The following is a 22,090-nucleotide window of genomic DNA, read 5'->3' on the forward strand; positions in this document are numbered from 1 at the left end:
ATATAACAATAGTGGATACTTTACATTTTATTAAAGTCCAACATGTAACGTACAGTATGTATTTGTTTGACTATCGTGTTATTTATCGTTCGAATGTGGAATTATTTTTCATTTATCAAATTCTTGTGTATCCTCACTTGGTTCTCACAGGATTGGCTCCTCATTAAACCTTTTTCGATCAGTTATATTACAAATCTAATCTCTTAATACAGGCTGCCAACAGAGCGCAAATAACATGTATTTTCATATAAAAAATTGAACAAAAGTACACGGTATCTGGACCAGTTATTTGCAGAACGCAACCTAAGACAAGTGGTTACTTAGCTAGTGATGGCTTTGAACTGATGTCTGGTGTTGAATATTAACCTACGCTGCGAAGGAGGACAGGAAATCGGTAACAACCTTCTTCAATTTCGCGTCCGAAGCTTCGCTGATGTGGTTCTCCTTTGCGATGGTCGCCAACAATTCCTTTTCACTCGACCTAAAGAATGGAATTCATAATATTAAAATCCCATAACTCCTTAGACTTGACACGTGGATTCGAAAAGAATGACACAGATATGGGATCAACTGTTAAACCAGCAAAATAGATTCTAAAAAATCTTTGAAACAATTTACTTTATATGGGCGAGGAACTCCTTCTCGAAGGCAGTGATTTTGGCTGGGTCCATTTTGTCTAGGTATCCACGGACACCACAGTAGATAACTGCTACCTGCTCTTCAATGGCCATGGGTACTGAAAATCATATTATGTTATTTTAATTTCAATCCATTGGCATTCTGGATCACCAAGCAACTTTGTCTAAAGAAAAATATTACCAAGATTTCACAACTTTGATAAATAACAAATCTAGAATCTTGACTTTACCATATTGTCCCTGTTTGAGCAGTTCTGTGAGTCTGACACCTCGGTTCAACAGCTGTTGTGTTGCAGCGTCCAAGTCAGATCCAAACTGGGCAAAAGCAGCCACCTCACGGTACTGCGCAAGCTCAAGCTTCATAGATCCGGCTACCTATTTTTTCAGAACAACACGTGTCTGGTAATAACTAATTCAACGATTAGAAAAAGCTTCAAATTTCATTCGATTATTTGCATAATTCCGAGGTCATTTTAATTTGCAATTACCTGTTTCATTGCCTTGGTCTGCGCAGCAGAACCTACACGGGACACGGAGAGACCGACGTTGATAGCTGGACGAATACCTTTGTAGAACAATTCAGTTTCCAAGAAGATTTGACCGTCGGTAATGGAAATTACGTTGGTTGGGATGTACGCAGATACATCACCAGCCTGAGTTTCAATGACTGGCAGAGCCGTAAGTGAGCCTCCGCCATGAGCCTCGCTCATCTTGGCTGCTCTCTCCAAGAGACGGGAGTGGAGGTAGAATACATCACCAGGGTAGGCCTCACGACCAGGGGGTCGCCTCAGAAGTAGAGACATTTGACGGTAGGCAACGGCTTGCTTCGACAAATCGTCGTAGATGATCAGAGCGTGTTTTCCATTGTCCCTAAATATCAAGTTCAAGTTAATACAAAGTAATATTGACTCCAGAAATTGTTTTCTCAATAAAATCTTGATTTTAGTCGTAACATTCCTGTCCTTTATAAAACAAGTCAATTTTCAACATATACCTGAAGAACTCTCCCATGGCGCAACCAGAGTACGGTGCCAAGTACTGGAGTGGGGCAGCGTCAGAAGCAGTGGCGGAAACAATAATGGTGTAATTGATTGCACCGGCATCAGTGAGTCGCTTGACAATCTGGGCAACAGTGGATCGCTTCTGACCAATGGCGACGTAGATACAGTACAGCTTCTTCTTCTCGTCAGCACCAGCATTGAATCGTTGTTGATTGATAATGGTATCAATGGCTAGAGCAGTCTTTCCAGTTTGTCTGTCACCAATGATCAACTCACGCTGACCTCGACCAATTGGCACCAACGAGTCTACAGCCTTAATTCCAGTCTGCATAGGCTCACGTACGGAAACTCTGAAAATGAAATAAATTCATACTTTTTGATTTATGGAATCTTCATATTATTACTCAAACAATGAGAATTGTCAGCTGGAAAAAAGTGAATAATCGTTCATATGGATTTTAGAAATTAATTTTCAATCACCTGGGAATGATACCAGGGGCTTTGGTACCAATACGGAAACGGAGTTTGCTGTCAATGGCTCCTTTGCCGTCAATGGCGTTACCCAAAGCATCTACTACACGTCCCAGCAGATGTTCTCCAACAGGAACATCAACAATGGCTCCAGTACGCTTGACGACGTCTCCTTCCTTGATGAGCCTATCGTTACCGAATACTACAACACCAACGTTGTCAGGCTCCAAATTCAAGGCCATACCCTTCAGACCAGAGGAGAATTCCACCATCTCATCGGCCTGAATGTTCTTCAGACCGTAAACACGGGCAATACCATCACCGATGCTCATTACACGACCAGTCTCTTCCAAATCTGTCTGTAATTCAAATTTCAGTTATAAAATTTTCTAGAGTTCAATAACTCTAAATGTATGGACAAAAGTGATATACGTCCGTTACCAATTCTGCTTTTGAGAATTTTCTAAAACAATTTAAGAGTAAACTGGTATCGTTGAATTTCTCTAAATATTTCACGGGATTGAGGGTATCACTAGATAGAAACTCACTTTGGGTGCAGCACCAAGAATGCGTTCCTCCAAGATGGAAGAGATCTCGGCAGAGCGACGACTGCATGATACATGATATTTGCGAGCAGCAAATCCAATGATTGGCCAGTTGACCTGTAAATGTGAATGAAGAATTTTTTTATCAAGAAAAATTTTGTCACTACAGATGAGGTCGATGACTATTACATAACGACTTATTCTTGTTTATGTAATATAGGATTTAACGTGTAACGTGTTCGGCGAACGGTATTGGCAATCCGGTTGATCTTAGTCGGTCTCTACTTAATCGTAAGACTATTGTTAACTCAATAGTAAGTGCAACACTGCATTGCGGAAACGGGAGAGACAGATGAAGTGCGATTATATTACGACACCCGTGAAAAATGTCGGCTAGCACAGACGAACCGTAAGTAAGGTGCCATTCGATATTATTCACACAAAATTCAGCCCGGGAATCGACAACGTACCTGAACAGTTGCGTTAGGCAGCTGCCTCGCAGCGGAGGCAGCTAAACGTAGAGATAATAAAGCCATTTCTGTCTTCGATGCCCGTCGACCGTACCACGGAGCCAAAGATGGAGAACGGTCAAGACAGGGGCGAGCAGAAGGAACCTTCGGTTCTAACCCCACTACGCCTACCCTGGTTTCCGGTACCGGAAATATCGAGCAGCGACAGAACCAGGAACTACGCTCGAACCCAAAATTCGGAATCTTTGAACCATTCCTCACGATATTTGCTTGCGATTATTTTAGGTTTGGTTTAGTTTGAGTAAAAAATTCTACACAATACGCGCCACGAGACTGTTTTTTGTTTTATAACAGCTGTCGTATTTGAGATGTTAATTTTAAATTGAAGGTAATAGAAGATAAGCTTTGTTGTCGAGACTATAAAAATGGCGGTGACATAGAAGATCAAGTGCATTTTAGTTTCTAGTAGCATTTTCGATGGTTTTTACGCGTTGAAATGGTATAAAGTGTCCGTCAGTATCTTTAATTTCCAAATCCCTGATATTTTGAAACTTTGCCATTCTATGTACGTTGAAAAAATGGATTTAAATTAACGTTTTCAAAATTGGTATCTCGTAGGCAGTTCATGGTTCGGTAATGTTCGTGTTTGTTCGTGTGGTTTCTCGCATCGGCGCCAAATTTTATTATTATCGATGTATTGATTAATATTGTTGACAGTTCCTAGGATTTAAAATGTTCCATAGTTGTAGTTAAAAAAAAGTTGAAAAACGAAAGGCAATTACGAGGCACAGGTTATACAGAAACACTAATTTGTGTCGTATTCTCTGCATCATTTATGACGGCGATATCATTAAGGACTTACTATTGTTTCTGACAGGACACGCCCAGGATATAATTGGAAAATCTGAAAGCATGGATTCTACTACTGAATTAGAACAGATCGAAATTTTAGCCAAGGAAGCGGAAACTTTGAAATTACGCCTCGACGATGAGAGGCAAAAACTAAACGATGTTACACGTAATTACAAACTCAGATTAAAATATTTCATCATTTCAAAAAATTGTCACAAGTTGTAAGAAAAAAAAAAAAAAGTTGCAAGAAATCAATTATGAATCGCTCATCACTCGCATTTGATATTTTTTAGTCGCCTCTGTAGCGGATAGACTGGAATCTATAAATTGTATGAACGTGAAGCCGCGTCGTATACTGAAAGGGCATCAAGCTAAAGTTTTGTGCTCAGACTGGTCTCCAGACAAACGACACATCGTTTCTTCTTCACAGGTTCGAATTGCTGCTGTTATAAGTCAATACATACTTTGAAGAATTTAGCCATATAATCCATAAATATATACAAATGATTTCCTTGTTCCATAGGATGGAAAAATGATAATATGGGATGCATTTACTACAAACAAAGAACATGCGGTAACCATGCCTACGACCTGGGTAATGGCATGCGCATATGCACCAAGCGGAACTCTTGTAGCTTGTGGGTAAGTAACAACTGAACATTACAAAATCACGGTTTATTAGGGCCATTGCCAAAATGCAAAATTATTCTTGTGCAAAATCACGTCAATTTTACTGGAGAAATGTTACAAAGGTTTATCTGATTTTTCTTTTTTTTCAGGGGCCTTGATAACAAAGTAACAGTCTACCCGCTCAGTTTAGAGGACGATGTTTCTGCACGGAAGAAAACAGTCGGTACTCATACCTCGTACATGTCGTGCTGCGCCTTTCCTAATAGTGATCAGCAAATTCTAACTGGTAGCGGGGACAGTACATGCGCTTTATGGGACGTGGAGAGTGGTCAATTGCTTCAAAATTTTCACGGACATTCCGGCGACGTTATGTCTCTAGATTTGGCTCCCAGTGAAACAGGAAATACTTTTGTTTCCGGAAGCTGTGATAAAATGGTACTCATATGGGACATGAGAAGTGGACAATGTGTGCAAAGCTTTCAAGGACATCGTTCAGACGTCAATTCGGTACATTGTGATACAAATTCTACACACAGTTTCTGTTTATGAGTTTCATATGATGAACAAATCTTACTGTCGTATGCGCTACGTTTCAGGTCCGGTTTCATCCAAGCGGCGATGCAGTGGCAACAGGTTCCGACGATGCTACCTGTCGACTATTCGACTTACGAGCAGACAAGGAAGTCGCTGTTTATGCAAAAGAAAGTATTATTTTTGGTGCCAACGCGGTAGATCTCAGCGTCAGTGGTCGTCTACTTTTTGCTGGATATAATGATTACACTGTCAATGCTTGGGATACCCTCAAGTGCCAGAGAGTCGCGCTGCTCTACGGTCACGAAAATCGTGTTTCGTGTTTACGTATCTCACCTGACGGTACAGCTCTCTCGACGGGAAGCTGGGATGCAACACTTCGAGTCTGGGCTTAGTAATCTTGTGTTGGGCATTGCTTCGGCCCTGTTCATAAATCTGATATTAATTCAGAATGGTTCAAAGTATCCAATCAAGCACATTGACTGGTTGTTTTGATAACGGAACAAGCTGGTCTTGGCGTTTTGAGAATCTAAAGAGATTACATGAATTGACAAAGAAACTGTCTTATACGTGTATATCACACTGAATTCATCTGCAATACTTGTAGTACTTAGAGCATGTCTAAGGAGAGAATGGAATTATGTACCGTGTATTGTATAGTGCCATAAATTGAATTCATGTGCGACAGTGTATGGAGCGCGAATTGTTATAGAGATGATGATACTTTTATTAAACGTAAAACTGATGGAGATTCCGTAAAATGGAAGAATATCAAACCCTATATGTTGACAAAGATTAATTTTTAAAGTGTAGTTACGAGTACGATAAATTAGATGAAGCTGGATGTCAAGTCGTTATGTTCTTATTGTTATACATATTGTTATAATGTAATAAGACAGTGATAGCATAAAAAATGCTGAATATTATATCCACCCATAATTGATCAGATATTTCAATGAAAAGGTAGAAATCGTTATCGAGTATGTAGATTATACAATCGTATTAATTGTATATTTCTGAATCATAATTTTAATAATTTTAATAAATATTTTGTTATCAGCGTTTTATTTTATGGTATACATTTTACAACTAATCACTCATCTTAATTATATTAAGTAACAAATTCAGGCATGCACATATAGACGAAGCATATCTCAATTCAAGTTAAATTTTGCCAGTCACTCAATTCAAAGCTCAGTCTATTGTCGGTGTTCCACTTTCTTGCACGATAATTCGATTGTTTTTGTATTACCACTGAAAGGCAATATATTTTTAATGATACCTTAAGTATTACCTCGCGGTGAAACTTTTTCATCACCAATAAATTCGATTCTAGTAAATTCCTTTTTGAAGTTAAACCCCACTCTAATTATTTTATTTAAAATCGTAGCCGGTTGCGCAGTGCCAAGTGCGCACGGATCGACGGTGACTCGCGGGGTGTGCAACTGACTTTGCATTTTATTTGCATTCAAATATCGTGATTGAAAGGGTGTACATAATATTTTAACCGAATACCTACAAATCGTCGTTCACATTCCTGTTTACGGCGATATATTAACAATGCCGTTGTACACCGGTAAGTCGCACGAAATGAATACATTATTCAAACAAGAAAATCTAACCTATAAGCGGTTTGTAAAAATTCTTCGCTACCGTATTGTATTCATTCTTTTTTAATACTTGTAATTGCAGTTAAAGTTAAATGGGGCAAAGAACTTTTTCCAAATGTCGAAGTCAACACTGACGAAGAACCGATGCTCTTCAAGGCTCAGCTTTTTGCGCTGACTGGTGTTCAACCGGAGAGACAAAAGGTTATGCTAAAAGGAACCACTTTGAAGGATGAAGACTGGGGAAACATGAAGCTTAAGGACGTAAGAACTCTTTCCAATTCAAACCTTATTAACTACACCATTGATCTCTAAGAAAATATTAGTCTATACGAAATGCAACGCACTTTTTTACTTGTCCCTTGCATGTTGCTTTTGAGTTGGCTTTATATTGTTGTACTATAGATGATTCGTTACATGTCACTAAATTCTTACACTAATCGGGCCTCTTTTAAAACAGGGAGTAACTGTTTTGATGATGGGATCCAAAGAGGAAGATGTGCCAATTGAGCCGACGGAAAAGCCTTTATTTTTGGAGGACATGAATGAGTCAGAACTGGCAACAGCCTTGGACCTGCCAGCTGGTTTAACTAATCTTGGAAATACATGTTACTTGAATGCAACTGTGCAGTGTTTGAAGACAGTTCCAGAACTGCGAGAAGCACTGAAAAAGTTTTCTGGTGGCCTCGCTGCAGCTGGTAGCTCATCTTTGGTCCCTGCCCAGAGCATAACTGCAGCTTTAAGAGACCTGTACGAAACGATGGATAAAGGATCTTCACTACCACCAGTGGTCTTGGTCCAGATGTTGCATTTAGCCTTCCCTAGATTTGCTGAAAAATCTGAACACGGAGGATTCCAACAGCAGGATGCTAACGAATGCTGGACTGAGCTTGTGAGAATGTTGCAACAAAAGCTACCAGCTAAGGTATATTCTCATTTCATAAAAATTTAATTCTTTCAAAAAACCCAATAATTTTTACTTTTCTCTAAACAATGATCACGTTCAAAGTGTCGCTAACGTTGATAATGTTTAATTCTTATTTACAGGATGGTGCGTCAACGTCTGAAGATAGTGCCCAAGGTTCTAGCAAACAGCGATCTGTTATTGAACAATATTTTGGTGGCACATTTGACACCGAATTAAAATGCGTCGAGTCAGAAGATGAACCTCCGACGAAGGGCAAAGAGGACTTTTTGCAACTTAGCTGTTTTATTTCGACTGATGTCAGGTACATGCACTCCGGATTGAGGTCCAAAATGCAAGAGCAGATCACAAAGCTATCGCCAACGTTAAACCGGGATGCTGTATACACGAAAACAGTGAGTGGAGATACCAGAATTACTACGAAAATCTCGAGAATAGAAATTCCGTCATGATTTTATTTTATATTTCACTAACAAGATTAATCTACAAAACATTTTCAGTCCAAGATCAGCAGACTTCCGGCCTACCTGACTGTACAATTTGTTCGTTTTTACTACAAAGAAAAGGGAGCAATCAATGCCAAGATTTTGAAGGATGTTAAATTTCCTCTAGATTTTGATGCTTTTGAATTATGCTCGAGTGAACTACAGACTAAGTTGACTCCGATGCGTGATCGATTCAAGGAATACGAAGATAGTTTATTGGAAGAACAAAGGACCGTTAAAGACAAAAAGGACATGGGTGACGTGATTAAAAAAAACGTAAAACAGGAACCGTATTGGTTTCCAGATGGTAAGTTGCGTGGTTATCATTGCCAGTATTTTCTCTTAAACGGAATTTTGGGTATATTCGATTTTCCTGCTAAGTTATAAGCATAAAAATAAAAAACATTCGCCAGCTGCAATGTCTCATGTTTTAAAAGATGTCTTTCCAATCTTCAGACTTGGGCTCAAACAATAGTGGGTACTACACGCTTCAAGCTGTTCTGACGCATAGGGGGCGATCAAGCAGTAGTGGCCATTATGTAGCATGGGTCCGTCAAAAAGGTGATACATGGCTGAAATGCGATGACGACGTCGTCAGCGCTGTAACAAGCGAGGAGGTGTTGAAACTGAGTGGAGGTGGTGATTGGCATTGTGCTTATGTCCTGCTGTATGGGCCAAGAATTTTAGAAACACCCATTCCAGAAAGCAACTAATTTTTCTACACTAAAACAACGATAATTATTTAAATGCTAACGCAAACGAATATATAGCCAAGTGAATCGTCGAGGAAGTTTTAAATGATGAAAAGAGTGTTCAAATTTTTTTATTCGGAAGAAATCTTATTCCAAAAAAAATTGAAAAAGATGAGTATTTGAGAGCACAATTGTTGGAGTCGACAGACGAACGTTCATGTCTTCTAAAAGATTGTTTAGTTTCATTATTTGTTCTAATTAAACAAAGTGGAAGCAATGCAGTGACACATGATGGTGTGACTGTTGACTTTGTTCTAGAATGTTGTCTAAAGGGAAAAAGATGAAGTAAGCGAATGCCGAGTGCTAAATTGTAAATGCAATTCAACAGCCAGTTTCAAGACGAGCAGAACCTGGAATACTGGATGATGGCTAATTAAATAATTTCAACATCTTTTAAGCTTCGTTTGAGCAGTCAAACATCACCTTACAAAAGTGAGGCAAGCAACGCAAAATTATAACGGTCTGTAAAATAATATATGATTGTAAGCCTTGAACGTGTTCTTTTCTAATAATAAAGTAACAGCTATTATTTACAAACAAAAGTAAAAAAATATTGTTTTCTTCAAAGTATAGATCGACAACGATTATACAAGTAAAATATTATGTAATTCCGAAAATTATGACGGAGTAACTCAGAATACGAAGAAACGGATGAAAATATTTCAAGACGAGTAACCGTGATCACAACAGAAAGTTTAACTGGGAACAAGTCCTACTGTATAAAAAAAATTCTTAATTTATCAAAATTCTTCCAAGTTCGGTAATGGAATTTTTTCGTAATGTTCAACGTTTCCTCGATATGGAGCAAAAAAAAGTATTCGTATATTTTCACATTTAATTGGTAATTTGTAATGACAGCATTGCTTTCTATAATGGTTTTATTAATATTTGAACGAAAATTAATTAACTCTTTTTACCGATTAAGGAAGTAATTGCGTAACAAAAGTATAAATACCAACAAACAAAACAACGTATGTAATTAATTATGTTGAAAAATTGATGGTTTGAAGAATTAGAAAAAAAAAAAAAAAACTGGTAATTTGGACTAGGTGGACAAATTTTTCTGCTAGATGGGAAGTTTTATAGTCACTGAAGTTTTTACATACATACGGTGAATTCTAATTAAAGAGAAAAAAATGTGGCCTACCACTGGCATATTCATCCTATTAATATAGTTTATCATTTTTCATATCTTTTAAATCTCGTGCGTATGTACACATGCACAGTAAGAGGGCAGACCGCATACGTATGTGTTTGATACTTGAAATAGCCGATAGGCGCGAAATTCTATTGTCATAAACTATGTATATACGTCGCTTAATCAAGATCGAGGTAGGATAAAGTCGATTTGAAACTTGAAAGATAATTCGAGTCTTAATCAGTTAACTCGGACAGTTGTCTTCGGGCAGTCTTGCCGACGAAGTACATTTTCTGACATTCTTGCCTCAGAACGCGTGTACATGTTGAATAAGTGACAACAAGTGTGTTGCCTGCGTGTAACAATCGTAGCTGGTGAACATCATGTACCAAAAGCTTTTCAGATCCGGTACTTTCCGAACATTGGCAAGCGTCTTTCAAAGGTGAATTATTTTTCACATCTAACTACCTATGTATTTTCTATTCTCTATCAGCGATCGAACGGTGTCGTTCTGTTCACCTTACATAAAACAATTGATTTATCTTTCGATTGATAAGAAATCGTCTCAACGTTGTCAACAAATAATCGCCATTATCAGCGGGAGTAATTCGGACTTAGAGCATATATTCGGTTCATCATATTGCCGCAGGCGATTACAGAATTCGGAAATAAATACAGAAATGAATTTAAATGTCCGATAATAAGACGACAATCCCGGAGTTCGTGGTTGGACGCACATCCTCCGTGTGCATAAATCATTCCAACAGGCATTTCGACATCGTTTATACTTAAGCACGACAGATTTATATCACGATAATCTCGCCATGCACGTCGGTATCAGTTCTGCCTCAATCGAATCTAAATGCTGCCGGGAATTATTGTAAAGGAATTAAGTAAGAAGATGCATATCGAAGAGTGGCGAGATTTGAAGGACGAGCCACAGGTCCGAGGACGTCGAGCACCGGTTGTTCGGCTTCCTTCGGACACTGTACCGAATTCTTCCGAACCGAACAATCTGGATATTCCCCTCATCCCCCCTCCTTACTGGGTGTTTTCACTTCGAACCGATGTATTAAAAATCGTCTAAATCAGGATAATACGATGTCCTGATCGTCAGTTTATCGGGCAGAGTCTCATCGACGTCAAAGTGCCGTTTGTGTTTGCCCCCGCCGCAGGGGCGTGTGCTCTTGGTGATTCCGCTAAACCCGAATATATAACAATTATATTTCTGTCCCCGCATGTGAAATCGGATTTGACGGCTAGCGGACAGACGGACTGACGGACAATGGCGAACGCTGCAAGGAGGTTCCCTCGGCCAGAAAGTTGATCGGGATTTTCGGGGATTCGTTGAGGGCAGGGAACAGAGACCTGTGATCGTCATATGTTCCCGATTTTATCCCGACAATAAATGCGCTGTTCCGCTGACTGTCCGATAGCGTTGTTGGTTGTTTTACGCTTTCGTAATACCGTGTTGTAAATGTTTGAAAATAAATACATGTATACGTAAAGGGGTATGCGTTAGGCCCAGTGCTGCTTGCTGTGTGGAAGTGGAGTTTAATCTCTGTGTGTCAGTTTTATCGGTAAAGTTTCGACTCGAAATATTTGCTTTTTATTTCGACGCTTTGCAAATCCGAGTTCCTCCTCGTCAAACTGACAACGAATTGTGAATACCTTAGTGTTATCTCGTGTCTGTCTTTGTAACGTCAACGAATCTGATTTCCCAGCTCTTGTTACCAGTAACCACAAATCGCTGTATCTTTCGTTAGCTACCGACTCGTTATTATCCTTGTATATATAACGCAGAAAAAACGGTGTTTATTTATAAGCAAAAGGACGAGCCAAGTTTTTTTTATCATTAATAATCTACATTGAAACAAGAAATCTCCTCAAAGGAACAAAGAATCTCGTCTCTGTTCTTCCAATATATTTTTACTTTTATTCCGTCATTTATACTCTTGACTTGACTGTTTATCGAGGAAATCCATACAAAAATCTATGGACCATGCAGAGAACGATAACCCAAAACACAGAACTTACTATCCAAATTTGAAAAAAGTGACTGACGATAGACGTATGAACATTCAAATACCAAAAGACACTTGCTGAAGTGTCTCAGAGTTGAGAAGTCACGTGCTTTGAGACGTTACCAAAACGCTATCAAGATGGGAAACTGTTTTAGCAGCCCAACTAATTCGGAAAAGGAAAAGTCCCAGAGGAGCGGCAACACCACCAGCGATCCTATCGCGCTGCCGGCTAGTCCAGTTCCGACTCCGCCTCCAGATCCTATTAGACCGATACCACAAATACCTGAAACCGATGCACCGACGGCTAAAATATTCGTTGCCCTTTACGACTATGACGCAAGAACAGACGAGGACCTCAGCTTCAGGAAGGGAGAACACTTAGAAATCCTTAACGACACGCAAGGCGATTGGTGGCTTGCCAGAAGCAAGAGGACCAGACAGGAAGGATACATTCCCAGTAACTACGTTGCTAAATTGAAATCTATCGAAGCTGAACCGTGAGTGTAAATTCCTTCATTTGTTTTTCATTAAGGAAGCTTACTTCAGTCTTTCACTGAACTGAAACCAATTTCTCTTACATAGAACAGCGTAGCAGAGTTTTACGTTGATCTGTTTCCACGAAAGTATTGAGTTTCCGTAAGACTCGACATAAATCCACGTTTCTATAAGCTAAAACATTTTCATTTCAACTACAAATTAGTGTTTCACATTTATTGCCAAAAATTTTGTTGTTTTATAATGTAGTTATTAGGTGATTTGAATGAATCCATTATTTTATTTCACAATATTCTTGACTGTTATCAAATCGGGTAAAAACCCACAGGATAAGAAATGCTATTAAAATTCTGGAATTCAAAGTATTCACATCTTCATGAATAATGCGCTACCAATTATGCGAAACCATTTTCTCACCATCTCAGGCTCGACTTAATCGGGTTTGGTATGAAAGCAAATTTAACTTAACTGATCTATTCTGAATATAAAAATTATTCCACGCTGATACAGAAAAAAAAAATTGTGCATTTTTTATCTGGAAAAGTTGAAGAGTCGTCGAGGAATTGTGCATGCGAAAATTTATATCATCTATGAAAATCCAAGTCATGCGCTCACCGCACGACCCATCCAACGATCGGTTTACAGTTATAGATCTGCTTGGAAAACCAATTAATCGATTACCATATGTTTAATATTTATATCGATGCCGATCGGTAACAGTGGATCGAATTGATATATTTCAATGGGGTATAGCCGTTATTTTTAATCGTGGCTCAATAACTTTTTATAACGTTGCAGGCGTGACTCTTGTTTTTTAAAATTCCTCTGCCATTAGTTTCTTTGCTCGTTATAATTATTATTATTGCATGAGATTGCTTTCACCTACTCCAAAGGTTCCTCACTACTTCATAATAACCTGATAGGTTGAGCGTCACTGTACTCTTCTGGTATAGGAGCCTATACTGCACACACACACACACACACACACACACACCTTAGACCTTACTATGTAGGAATTTGTCAGGAAGTAGTGTTCATATTTAAATATTAAAATATCCTTTTACTCGTGTCCTACGGAACTTTGCATCTTAAGAAATTTTCACCCATAATTGGTGACATTTATGTTACATTAAAGAAAGTATATATATATATGTATTTTTTTTTTTCAAGAACATTAGTACAACGGCAGTTTATTATTGCAAAAACGCCACAAGATGAAAGGAAAAAAACACGCCGATAGAATAGTGTTGCACGAGAAAGAAGTATAATTAAAGTTCAGTTCTGCCAGTTAATTATGTTTGACGAAATCGTGTCCCAATTTTGTGAAAATATAGTTTTCCACATCGGCTGGCCATTAACTTTGTTCGAATGTTGGAGCATCAAAATATTGTTCTTGCTGCTCGGTTCCTAAGTATAGCAATCATAATTTCATTCAATTACTCAGAAGTGATAGTTAAGTGCATGCAAAATTGATGTATACCGAAGCGTATGGAATGTTTTCAAGCTTTATCTTCTTACGATTTGTGTCGTTATCAAATGTCAGCGATTTAAATTTTCAGTCGATTTGATCAAAGGCTTTTGATACATTCTCAAAGATTAACTCGAACCTTTTGTATTGTATACTTTTATGATTTTACTTTGTATTTCGGATCAGTGACAGTAAATTTGTCTTTCTTTCTCAGATGGTACTTCAGAAAAATAAAGCGAATTGAAGCTGAGAAGAAGCTGTTATTGCCAGAGAATGATCATGGCGCATTCTTAATTCGGGATTCGGAAAGTCGACACAATGACTATTCCCTCTCAGGTAAGTGCGTCAGTTTTATTCGTTGCATCCTATTCATCCTATGAAAAATTATAAGAATGGGTAAAGGTAGTGCAGGGATACCTTATGCACAATAATAAGTTGGAGGAGAGAAAATACAGATAACTGTTTCACTTCTTCAGATTTTACTCAATTGATAATAATAATGTGTTGTCACTTGGTAGATAACATGTTCTAAAACCAGTTGATTAAATAAATTAATCTTGAAATTGATCTGTAGAGTATATAGTACGTGTGCTTGATTCGTTGGGTAGAAATGCACGAATCTTGGTAAGCAAAAAACGTTCGATTTTCTTTGGTCAAAGGTAACACTTTAAAATAAGGTTTACTTGGGGTAAATGATCCTGAAACAATCCATCCGACAGTTGACTCGGTGCCGTTCTATCACTTGATGATTAAATTGGTATATCCTGTCAGCCAGATTGCAATTTCCTGTTTTTTCCTGCCTTTGTCTCTTAGTGGTTTTCGCTGCTTTCCATCAGCGTGAAGTGAGCCACACCTCGCTTACTATACAATACGTTACCATCGTTCGAAATTTATATAAAGACTTCTCAGTTCCCATTTCATTTTCCTCAGTTAGCAGACTATTGGTTTCAAATAATTAATCCGTATATCGAATAAATTTAAATAATTTACAAACAAAAACTATGTACAAATTTCTAATTACACTGATTTTTTTCATTCTAGTGCGAGATGGGGACACAGTAAAGCATTACCGTATCAGGCAACTGGATGAAGGTGGTTTCTTCATAGCCAGGCGTACAACTTTCAGAACACTACAGGAACTCGTTGAGCATTACAGCAAAGACGCAGATGGTCTCTGTGTAAATCTTTGTAAACCGTGTGTGCAGGTAACAAAAAGTTATACGTTAAAATTAGTGGTCCACAATTTGTCTATACAGAGTTTAGACAGCTTGCTGCATGTGAAAGATTTCTTTGAGAATGTCATATTGTTAACTAATACTATATCTTTATATATTTATAATAAAATGCAACTCGTCGAGGCTTTTAGATATTATATATCGTTGTCGTTTGTAAAATAATATTTATGCCAATCTTTGAAGGGGATGTTTTAATCAGTACTTCTAGGCAACTCCCTTAGACACACCTGCGATAAGTCAAGTGACTAGGATTGCTTTTTTTGTCTATCGTTTCAGACCCTATTATGCACTATTGAACAATAGTTCAATTACTTTACGGTTCAAAATTTCCGTTTGATAACACTGATTTCAATAGGGAATAATATCATTGCGTGCGAATAAATCATAAAACTGATAAACTTAATCCCGTAAATACACCGTAATCTAAACAACTTTTAGTGTTGCTTTTTTTTTCAGTTTTCTTTTTCAACCTAATGTTGAATGCAGATACAGCACTGTCTAAACTTCTGTTGGACTTTGCTACTGTAATAAATTATATTATAAATATTATTTACGATTATTAAGCTTAATCCTGGAAAAACAAGAGAAATTATCACAATTTGGAGCTATAAGTATCTTGAATATTCTATCCGTAGTACACAGTGAGGGTAAGGTGTGGTGACCATTCTCATGATCAGATCCGCAGTTCAATTCAAAATACAAATTGAAATTCTTTTGGTAACTGTTTCCTCTAATTAAATAACTCCAGAACTATGTCCTGCTATTGAAAAAATAAACGATGGGTCAAGGATGTCGCTAGTTTCATATCCAATACATATTGCAAGGTGTTATCTCAACGGAGCGTGTCTGTTTGTCTGTTATTGCTTGCCCCGCCTCCCGCTGGACTTTCTTGGTAAATTAAATGTCCCAATACAACTTACTCGCTCATTCTCATTCATATCGTTGTTCACTACCCCCGCATTTCTATGAAATAATAATAATAATAATGTCAATAATAATTAGCATAAACCTGTTCTTTATGGTATCATGTTCCAACGTCACTAAGACACCGCAACTTGGAGTTATCTCTAATAATAATGATATTCTAACAAAGAATTGTAAAGCTAGTGGAAGTGTTTTCTTACTTTTCAACCATATGATATTTTTAATATCCGACAAGTAATTTAGAGTATGAGTGGTGTAATGTTAGTGACGTATCATTTATAGTTGTACATATATCCTCATTTTTCCATATGCCCTCGCTATGCATAGGTATATATTTATTTTTTACTCTTTGTCGAAGCTTTTCTCATTATTTTAAATCTATTTCTGTAAAGCATTTAAAAATGACTGATGATATGGCATCTTTATCCTGACACAGAATTGCCTTTTACTGTACTTGAAATTGCAAGAAGCAGATTAATTAGTAAATTGTAAGGTTAATATTTGAATTAACCTTTTCTTGCTTAATTAGTATTACAAAACTATTACTAAAACTAAAAAAAAATTGACTTTATGAATAAAATTATAAGTATTGACTGTTCCTATTCTAATGAAACTTTTAAACTGCTAGGTATTTTCTGAACATTTTTTAAGAATAACGAGGAAAGATTCACGAAAATCTTATCATCAAAATGGAATTACTAAGTCTTCAGTTCTGTGTTTTAGACTCTTTAATATTGCAATCATAGCACTAACAGGTTACAATCTCAATTTGAATAATAATATTGTGTATAATACATTTTAAGCATCGTTACGATGATGTACCTCTGATGGTAAACCTATTGTGTACCGTACATTTCTGAGTATTAAAATTTTTTTAATAATGGTTAAAAAAGGTAAAAAATTTCTTCATGTAATATAGAAGAACAAAATTTCGTTTCATTTGAAAATATTGTCAAAGGTATAAATATTAAACCCTTTTCTCCATCTTCGCATCTTGAATATGACGCCACGTTATGATTTTGATTGCAATGTTTAACCATCATCCAAACTAGTGTAATATCTAATTTAACTCACAGCATAAGATTTAGTCAATTATTAGTATCTTATGCATGTGTATTATAGCTTATTATAAGTAGTGCTGTAGCTGAAATCCATGGTAAACATTTTACGCACAAAGCTTCCTTGAGGTATTGCACTTGTCTTGGTGAAATTGGCCAATTTTTAATGATTAAATATAGTAATTAGTTTCATTTTTTATTAATCTGTCATAGTGAGTAAAATTGCAATATTACATGCACGATGTACATAAATAGGTCTGCTAACGATGTCTGTGGAATATAAAGCCAGACATTGTTACTGAAACAGTCCTAATTTTCTTGCTATGATTAACCGTTGACTGGCCCGTATTTGGCTTTGCTTTTAGGTTGAGAAACCTGTAACGGAGGGTTTGAGCCATCGCACACGAGATCAATGGGAGATCGATAGATCGTCCCTCAAATTTGTCCGCAAACTTGGTCAAGGTCAATTCGGTGAGGTATGGGAAGGCCTATGGAACAATACCACGCCAGTGGCGATAAAAACATTGAAACCCGGAACGATGGATCCCAAAGATTTCCTTGCCGAAGCTCAAATTATGAAGAAATTGAGGCATGCAAAATTGATTCAACTCTACGCTGTTTGTACAATGGAAGAGCCGATATACATCATAACTGAGCTAATGAGAAATGGAAGCTTGTTAGAGTTCTTACAAGGTATGGCTATGTTTAATTTTCCTTTTACTCTGGCCATATAAAAATATCAGATTTCCTCGATTCAAACTTCGCATATCCTTCGATTAGGAAAAGGCCGGGGCTTGAAACTTGCCCAGCTGATCGATATGTCAGCTCAGATAGCTGCCGGCATGGCATACTTGGAATCGCAAAACTACATTCACAGAGATCTTGCTGCTCGAAATGTCTTGGTAGCGGATAGTAATATTGTAAAAATTGCTGACTTTGGGCTAGCTAGACTGATAAAAGAGGACGAATATGAAGCTAGGATAGGTGCTAGATTCCCAATTAAATGGACTGCACCAGAAGCAGCCAATTACAGCAAATTCAGTATTAAATCCGACGTTTGGTCCTTTGGAATTCTTCTAACGGAGCTTGTTACTTATGGAAGAATTCCATACCCTGGTAAGTTTGTCAGTTTATTAGTTCAGATTGTTCAAATGTCAATTCAGGGGCTTCTGTTCTCCTATAAAACCATAGAAATAAAGAAATTTGCTTATTGTCAGCAGTTGACATAATTTTTATAAAAAAAATTTCCTCCTTATAGGAATGACGAACGCTGAAGTCTTGCATCAAGTGGAACATGGCTATCGTATGCCTTGCCCGCCCAATTGCCCAACAGCTCTTTACGACATAATGCTGGAATGTTGGAACAAGGACCCAATGAAGAGGCCCACTTTTGAAACACTTCAGTGGAAACTAGAAGATTTCTTTACTATGGATGGCTCAGAGTACAAAGAGGCATCTGCGTACTGATCTACGCGTTAATAATCGCGATATTGATTTTTTCAGATCTGCTGTTTTTTTATAGCCTAATACACTACTAGGAAATCGATATAGTGAGTGTAGTGAATGACTGACGGTTTTGTTGAAATCATTTTCAGTTGGCCTTGGCCAAACCTGATCTGTAAGATATCCGTAAAAAACACGTTTAACCAGAAGTTTCAAAATGTCAAATGAAATTTCTATTTTTATTTGATCAAATGAAGTCGAGGTGCGTTTAAATTATGTATACATGGCCTAGGTTGAAGCATTCGCAAATTTTATTCCACTTCTTAATTTCAAACATCCAGTTCATAACCAGATACAAAATGCCAAAAGTAGCTTACTATTAATTCAGTGTATCATCTGTAGTTCACGTTATAAAAAAACAGCATGTATTCTATTAGATATGATTTATTTTTTCATATAGAATAACCAGCATCGTCATTGACGATTTTTTTTATTCTAGCTGCCATATACAGGTATAAGTTCTTTTCTATAATTCTATTCTCAAGAATACGCGGACGATATTACAGAGTTTTAAAGCTAAACATTTTTCCCGAATATGCATGCGAAATTTAAAGTGACTTTTAAAAATAATGAATGATTTAGCGATGGGAATGTCTTAACTGTACGACAACTATAGTAGGGTAAATACATCGGTGAACTCTGTTGGTGATTGAAAATATCAACACAATTTCATTCACTGGTGTCTTTGTTTTCAGAATGTTGAAATTAATTTGATTGGAGAAAAAAATGTATGTAAACTGATGAGTTGAATATGGAGGAAACGTTTATCGCGGAGAGAGTAACAGTGCTGAAATGCAAATTAACTGAAGCCACGATAGAATTTCTGAGTGCGTGATGCATGGGAAAAATTATATACTACGTATTTAATTTCATTTGTCATCGCACACTACAGTTGAGCAACAAATCGAATCATAGATATTCGATTCGTACATCCTCAAGTTGGCCGTCGGCTTAAGTTCAAGGTAGAAACATACCTGATGGATTCAAAGTTGACCTTTGATACTGTTACGTAATAATAATTCAGTGAAGCGTATTATATTACTTATATATTTTTTTCAACAGTATGCCTCGAGCTATGAAAATTTGCGTGAAAAAAAAAGTTTGTTGGCAAGTTTATTTGATTAATTCACGAGGTTAAAAGCTTGTAATGTTGCAATGCATTTTTCAGAAAAATTGTTACTTCGTAACCTGAGAATTGATTGAATTTAAGGAAACTAATACAGCAAAACGTGATTTTTTTTTGTAAATTTTAGTCGTTGAAAGTAATTTCAAACTTGTAAAACAATGATGTTTTCCGAAATGTTTTCATTTATTAACGTTACTTACTTCAACCTCGTATTATTTCCGAAAGAGTATAATCATTAAAGGTTCAAGTCCTTTTGTCCTCGGCAGATTATAATGTTGCTACTACTAAGATAAAATGGCTGTTTTTTAGAACGGGTTTGGAGAGCATAATGCAAGACATTGCAAACTAATGTATTTAATCTCGACAAGATAATCGTTAAGTGTTCATGAAAGAGTAAGCGTAAGTTTAGTCTTAGCATAATAATTATAAGAATTTGTGTAATTCGCGAATTGTGCTAGCAATTAACTTACAAATTGTTTGTCTTGTATTTTTTTTTTTTTTTTTTTTTTTCCTTCTCCTGTTCCGGAATATAATTTGATGTATCGCGTCGAAATTTACTCACAACGCTATAGTTTTTTATTCCACTGCAATTTTCTTTTTCTGATTGATTCACAAATAGATCAGCTGAGTTCTATGAAAACTGATTGATACTAATACTTTTATACTGATTAACGATGTACAGAAACATTGTATAGTGTCAACTAGATGTTGTTTAGATCTTTTTTGCAATTGAAAGATGCATCGTGGTTGGACTGGGACCCTACGTTATATACATATATATATATACACATATAATTTGCCACGCATGCATATAGATAGATGTAAATTCGCTCCTTTTTACTAACCGCTAAACAAGGTATGTGCATTTTCGAGTCATTTGTAAATCTAAATGAAAAACATCACGCGATACTCTTAATAATCGTGTGTTTATTTAATATGTTCACAGTATTACAAGGGTACATATAATTCGAGTAGTTGCATTGGGGCGATTCAACTGTCCATTTAGTTCCCTCATGAAATAGATAAGAAAATATGCATTCACAAATCCCAGTTTTTTTTTTTTTACCCCGGCACAGTTTGATCACAATTTGTTGATGCTTTTTCAACAAGCCATTTTCTATGTTGAAATTGCAGTTTCTCTTCTTTATTTCTTCCCGTATTTCTCTCTTTAAAAAGCAAGAGATAACTGATTGAAATTGAACACTAATTTCAATCGAAAGCTCATATTCAAGACTTTTATTCCGTGTATAATTTATTCTTATCCGTATCAACAAAATTTGAGAGTCTGATTATACATTGTTATCGTGCGTCACAATTCGGAATCGCTTTTAGATAAACTCGATTAATCGGAAATAAGTTCCGTTCTGTTAGATTATGTAAATGTTGATTTAGTTATTACGTAGTCCAACCCTCATCTAGCTTTCATGGAGCATTTTGTGACGCACACAAATCAATCATGACCTATCTTTTCCAAGTATATATACATACATATATATAATTAAAGTCATTGGTATAAGCAAGTGTATAAAATAATAATAACAATAACGATAATAATAATGATATGGGTGCGATATGTTTATGGTATTCAAGTTACAGTCTGTGAAATACATTTGGCGCAATTTCAGAAAGAATCGATGTTTTCCCTTTATGAACTGACAAAACATAATTTGCTCTCAAGGATTATTAAAAACTACAACTGCAATTTGACGCTCGACGAATATAATAGTTGATGTCAATAACAACGATTTTCAGACTGCCGTAATAAATTGCATCTTTGTACATGTATAATATTTTACAAATTAAAATATATATATATATATATATATATATATACATACTCACCTATGTATAAAACACATAACCTAGATAACGTATTTTCATTGTAAATGCAATAAAATTTTTTGTGGAACGTCATTTTGCTATCAGCCTCCAAACGACATGCACAGAATATTAATAATATTATATTAAGATTAAATGTAAAAATCCGCTTATCTATAAGTATATACGTTATACACACAAATAGATACATACACATAGTATACTCATTTTAGTTTCTTATACTATTTTATTTTATATAAGAGCAATCTGTATTTTGCAAGCACTATATTTTTGTTGTCGTACATTTAATTATCTACATTCTAGTTCATACGAAATAAATCTATAGTTGTAATATTTCCGGAGTTTTCATTTCAGTACTATTACTAATATTGTT

The 22,090-nt window shown here is 36.5% G+C and overlaps 4 protein-coding genes across 5 annotated transcripts; 3 read left to right on the plus strand and 1 right to left on the minus strand.

Annotated features, from left to right (window-relative positions):
* Window positions 1-9: 9 nt before the first annotated feature.
* Window positions 10-3,286, minus strand: LOC124410320 (ATP synthase subunit alpha, mitochondrial). The gene is made up of 8 exons (XM_046888585.1): window positions 3,126-3,286; window positions 2,659-2,772; window positions 2,120-2,469; window positions 1,633-1,989; window positions 1,127-1,508; window positions 869-1,013; window positions 619-736; window positions 10-481 (listed from the first exon to the last, which is right to left on the minus strand). The coding sequence occupies exons 1-8, from the start codon at window positions 3,189-3,191 to the stop codon at window positions 367-369; spliced, it is 1,647 nt and encodes a 548-aa protein (XP_046744541.1). The 5' UTR covers window positions 3,192-3,286; the 3' UTR covers window positions 10-366.
* Window positions 3,287-3,561: 275 nt separating this feature from the next.
* Window positions 3,562-6,194, plus strand: LOC124410324 (guanine nucleotide-binding protein subunit beta-5). The gene is made up of 5 exons (XM_046888591.1): window positions 3,562-4,143; window positions 4,271-4,407; window positions 4,501-4,619; window positions 4,757-5,114; window positions 5,204-6,194. The coding sequence occupies exons 1-5, from the start codon at window positions 4,038-4,040 to the stop codon at window positions 5,531-5,533; spliced, it is 1,050 nt and encodes a 349-aa protein (XP_046744547.1). The 5' UTR covers window positions 3,562-4,037; the 3' UTR covers window positions 5,534-6,194.
* A 332-nt stretch (window positions 6,195-6,526) lies between these two features.
* Window positions 6,527-9,339, plus strand: LOC124410322 (ubiquitin carboxyl-terminal hydrolase 14). The gene is made up of 6 exons (XM_046888588.1): window positions 6,527-6,714; window positions 6,831-7,009; window positions 7,206-7,670; window positions 7,793-8,065; window positions 8,171-8,462; window positions 8,612-9,339. Exons 1-6 carry the CDS (start codon window positions 6,699-6,701, stop codon window positions 8,866-8,868), a joined length of 1,482 nt encoding a protein of 493 aa, XP_046744544.1. The 5' UTR covers window positions 6,527-6,698; the 3' UTR covers window positions 8,869-9,339.
* Window positions 9,340-11,913: 2,574 nt separating this feature from the next.
* Window positions 11,914-21,682, plus strand: LOC124410321 (tyrosine-protein kinase Src42A). Of its 2 annotated transcripts, XM_046888587.1 has the most exons (7): window positions 11,914-12,566; window positions 14,247-14,368; window positions 15,074-15,237; window positions 17,615-17,942; window positions 18,030-18,365; window positions 18,508-18,723; window positions 19,192-21,682. In XM_046888587.1, the coding sequence occupies exons 1-6, from the start codon at window positions 12,208-12,210 to the stop codon at window positions 18,714-18,716; spliced, it is 1,518 nt and encodes a 505-aa protein (XP_046744543.1). In that variant the 5' UTR covers window positions 11,914-12,207; the 3' UTR covers window positions 18,717-18,723; window positions 19,192-21,682. The 2 variants fall into 2 exon arrangements, with proteins under 2 accessions (XP_046744543.1, XP_046744542.1); XM_046888586.1 differs by having other exon boundaries at window positions 18,508-21,682.
* Window positions 21,683-22,090: the final 408 nt, after the last annotated feature.

The sequence above is a fragment of the Diprion similis genome, chromosome 9 (assembly GCF_021155765.1).
Source record: "Diprion similis isolate iyDipSimi1 chromosome 9, iyDipSimi1.1, whole genome shotgun sequence".
NCBI classification, from domain to species: Eukaryota; Metazoa; Arthropoda; class Insecta; order Hymenoptera; family Diprionidae; genus Diprion; species Diprion similis.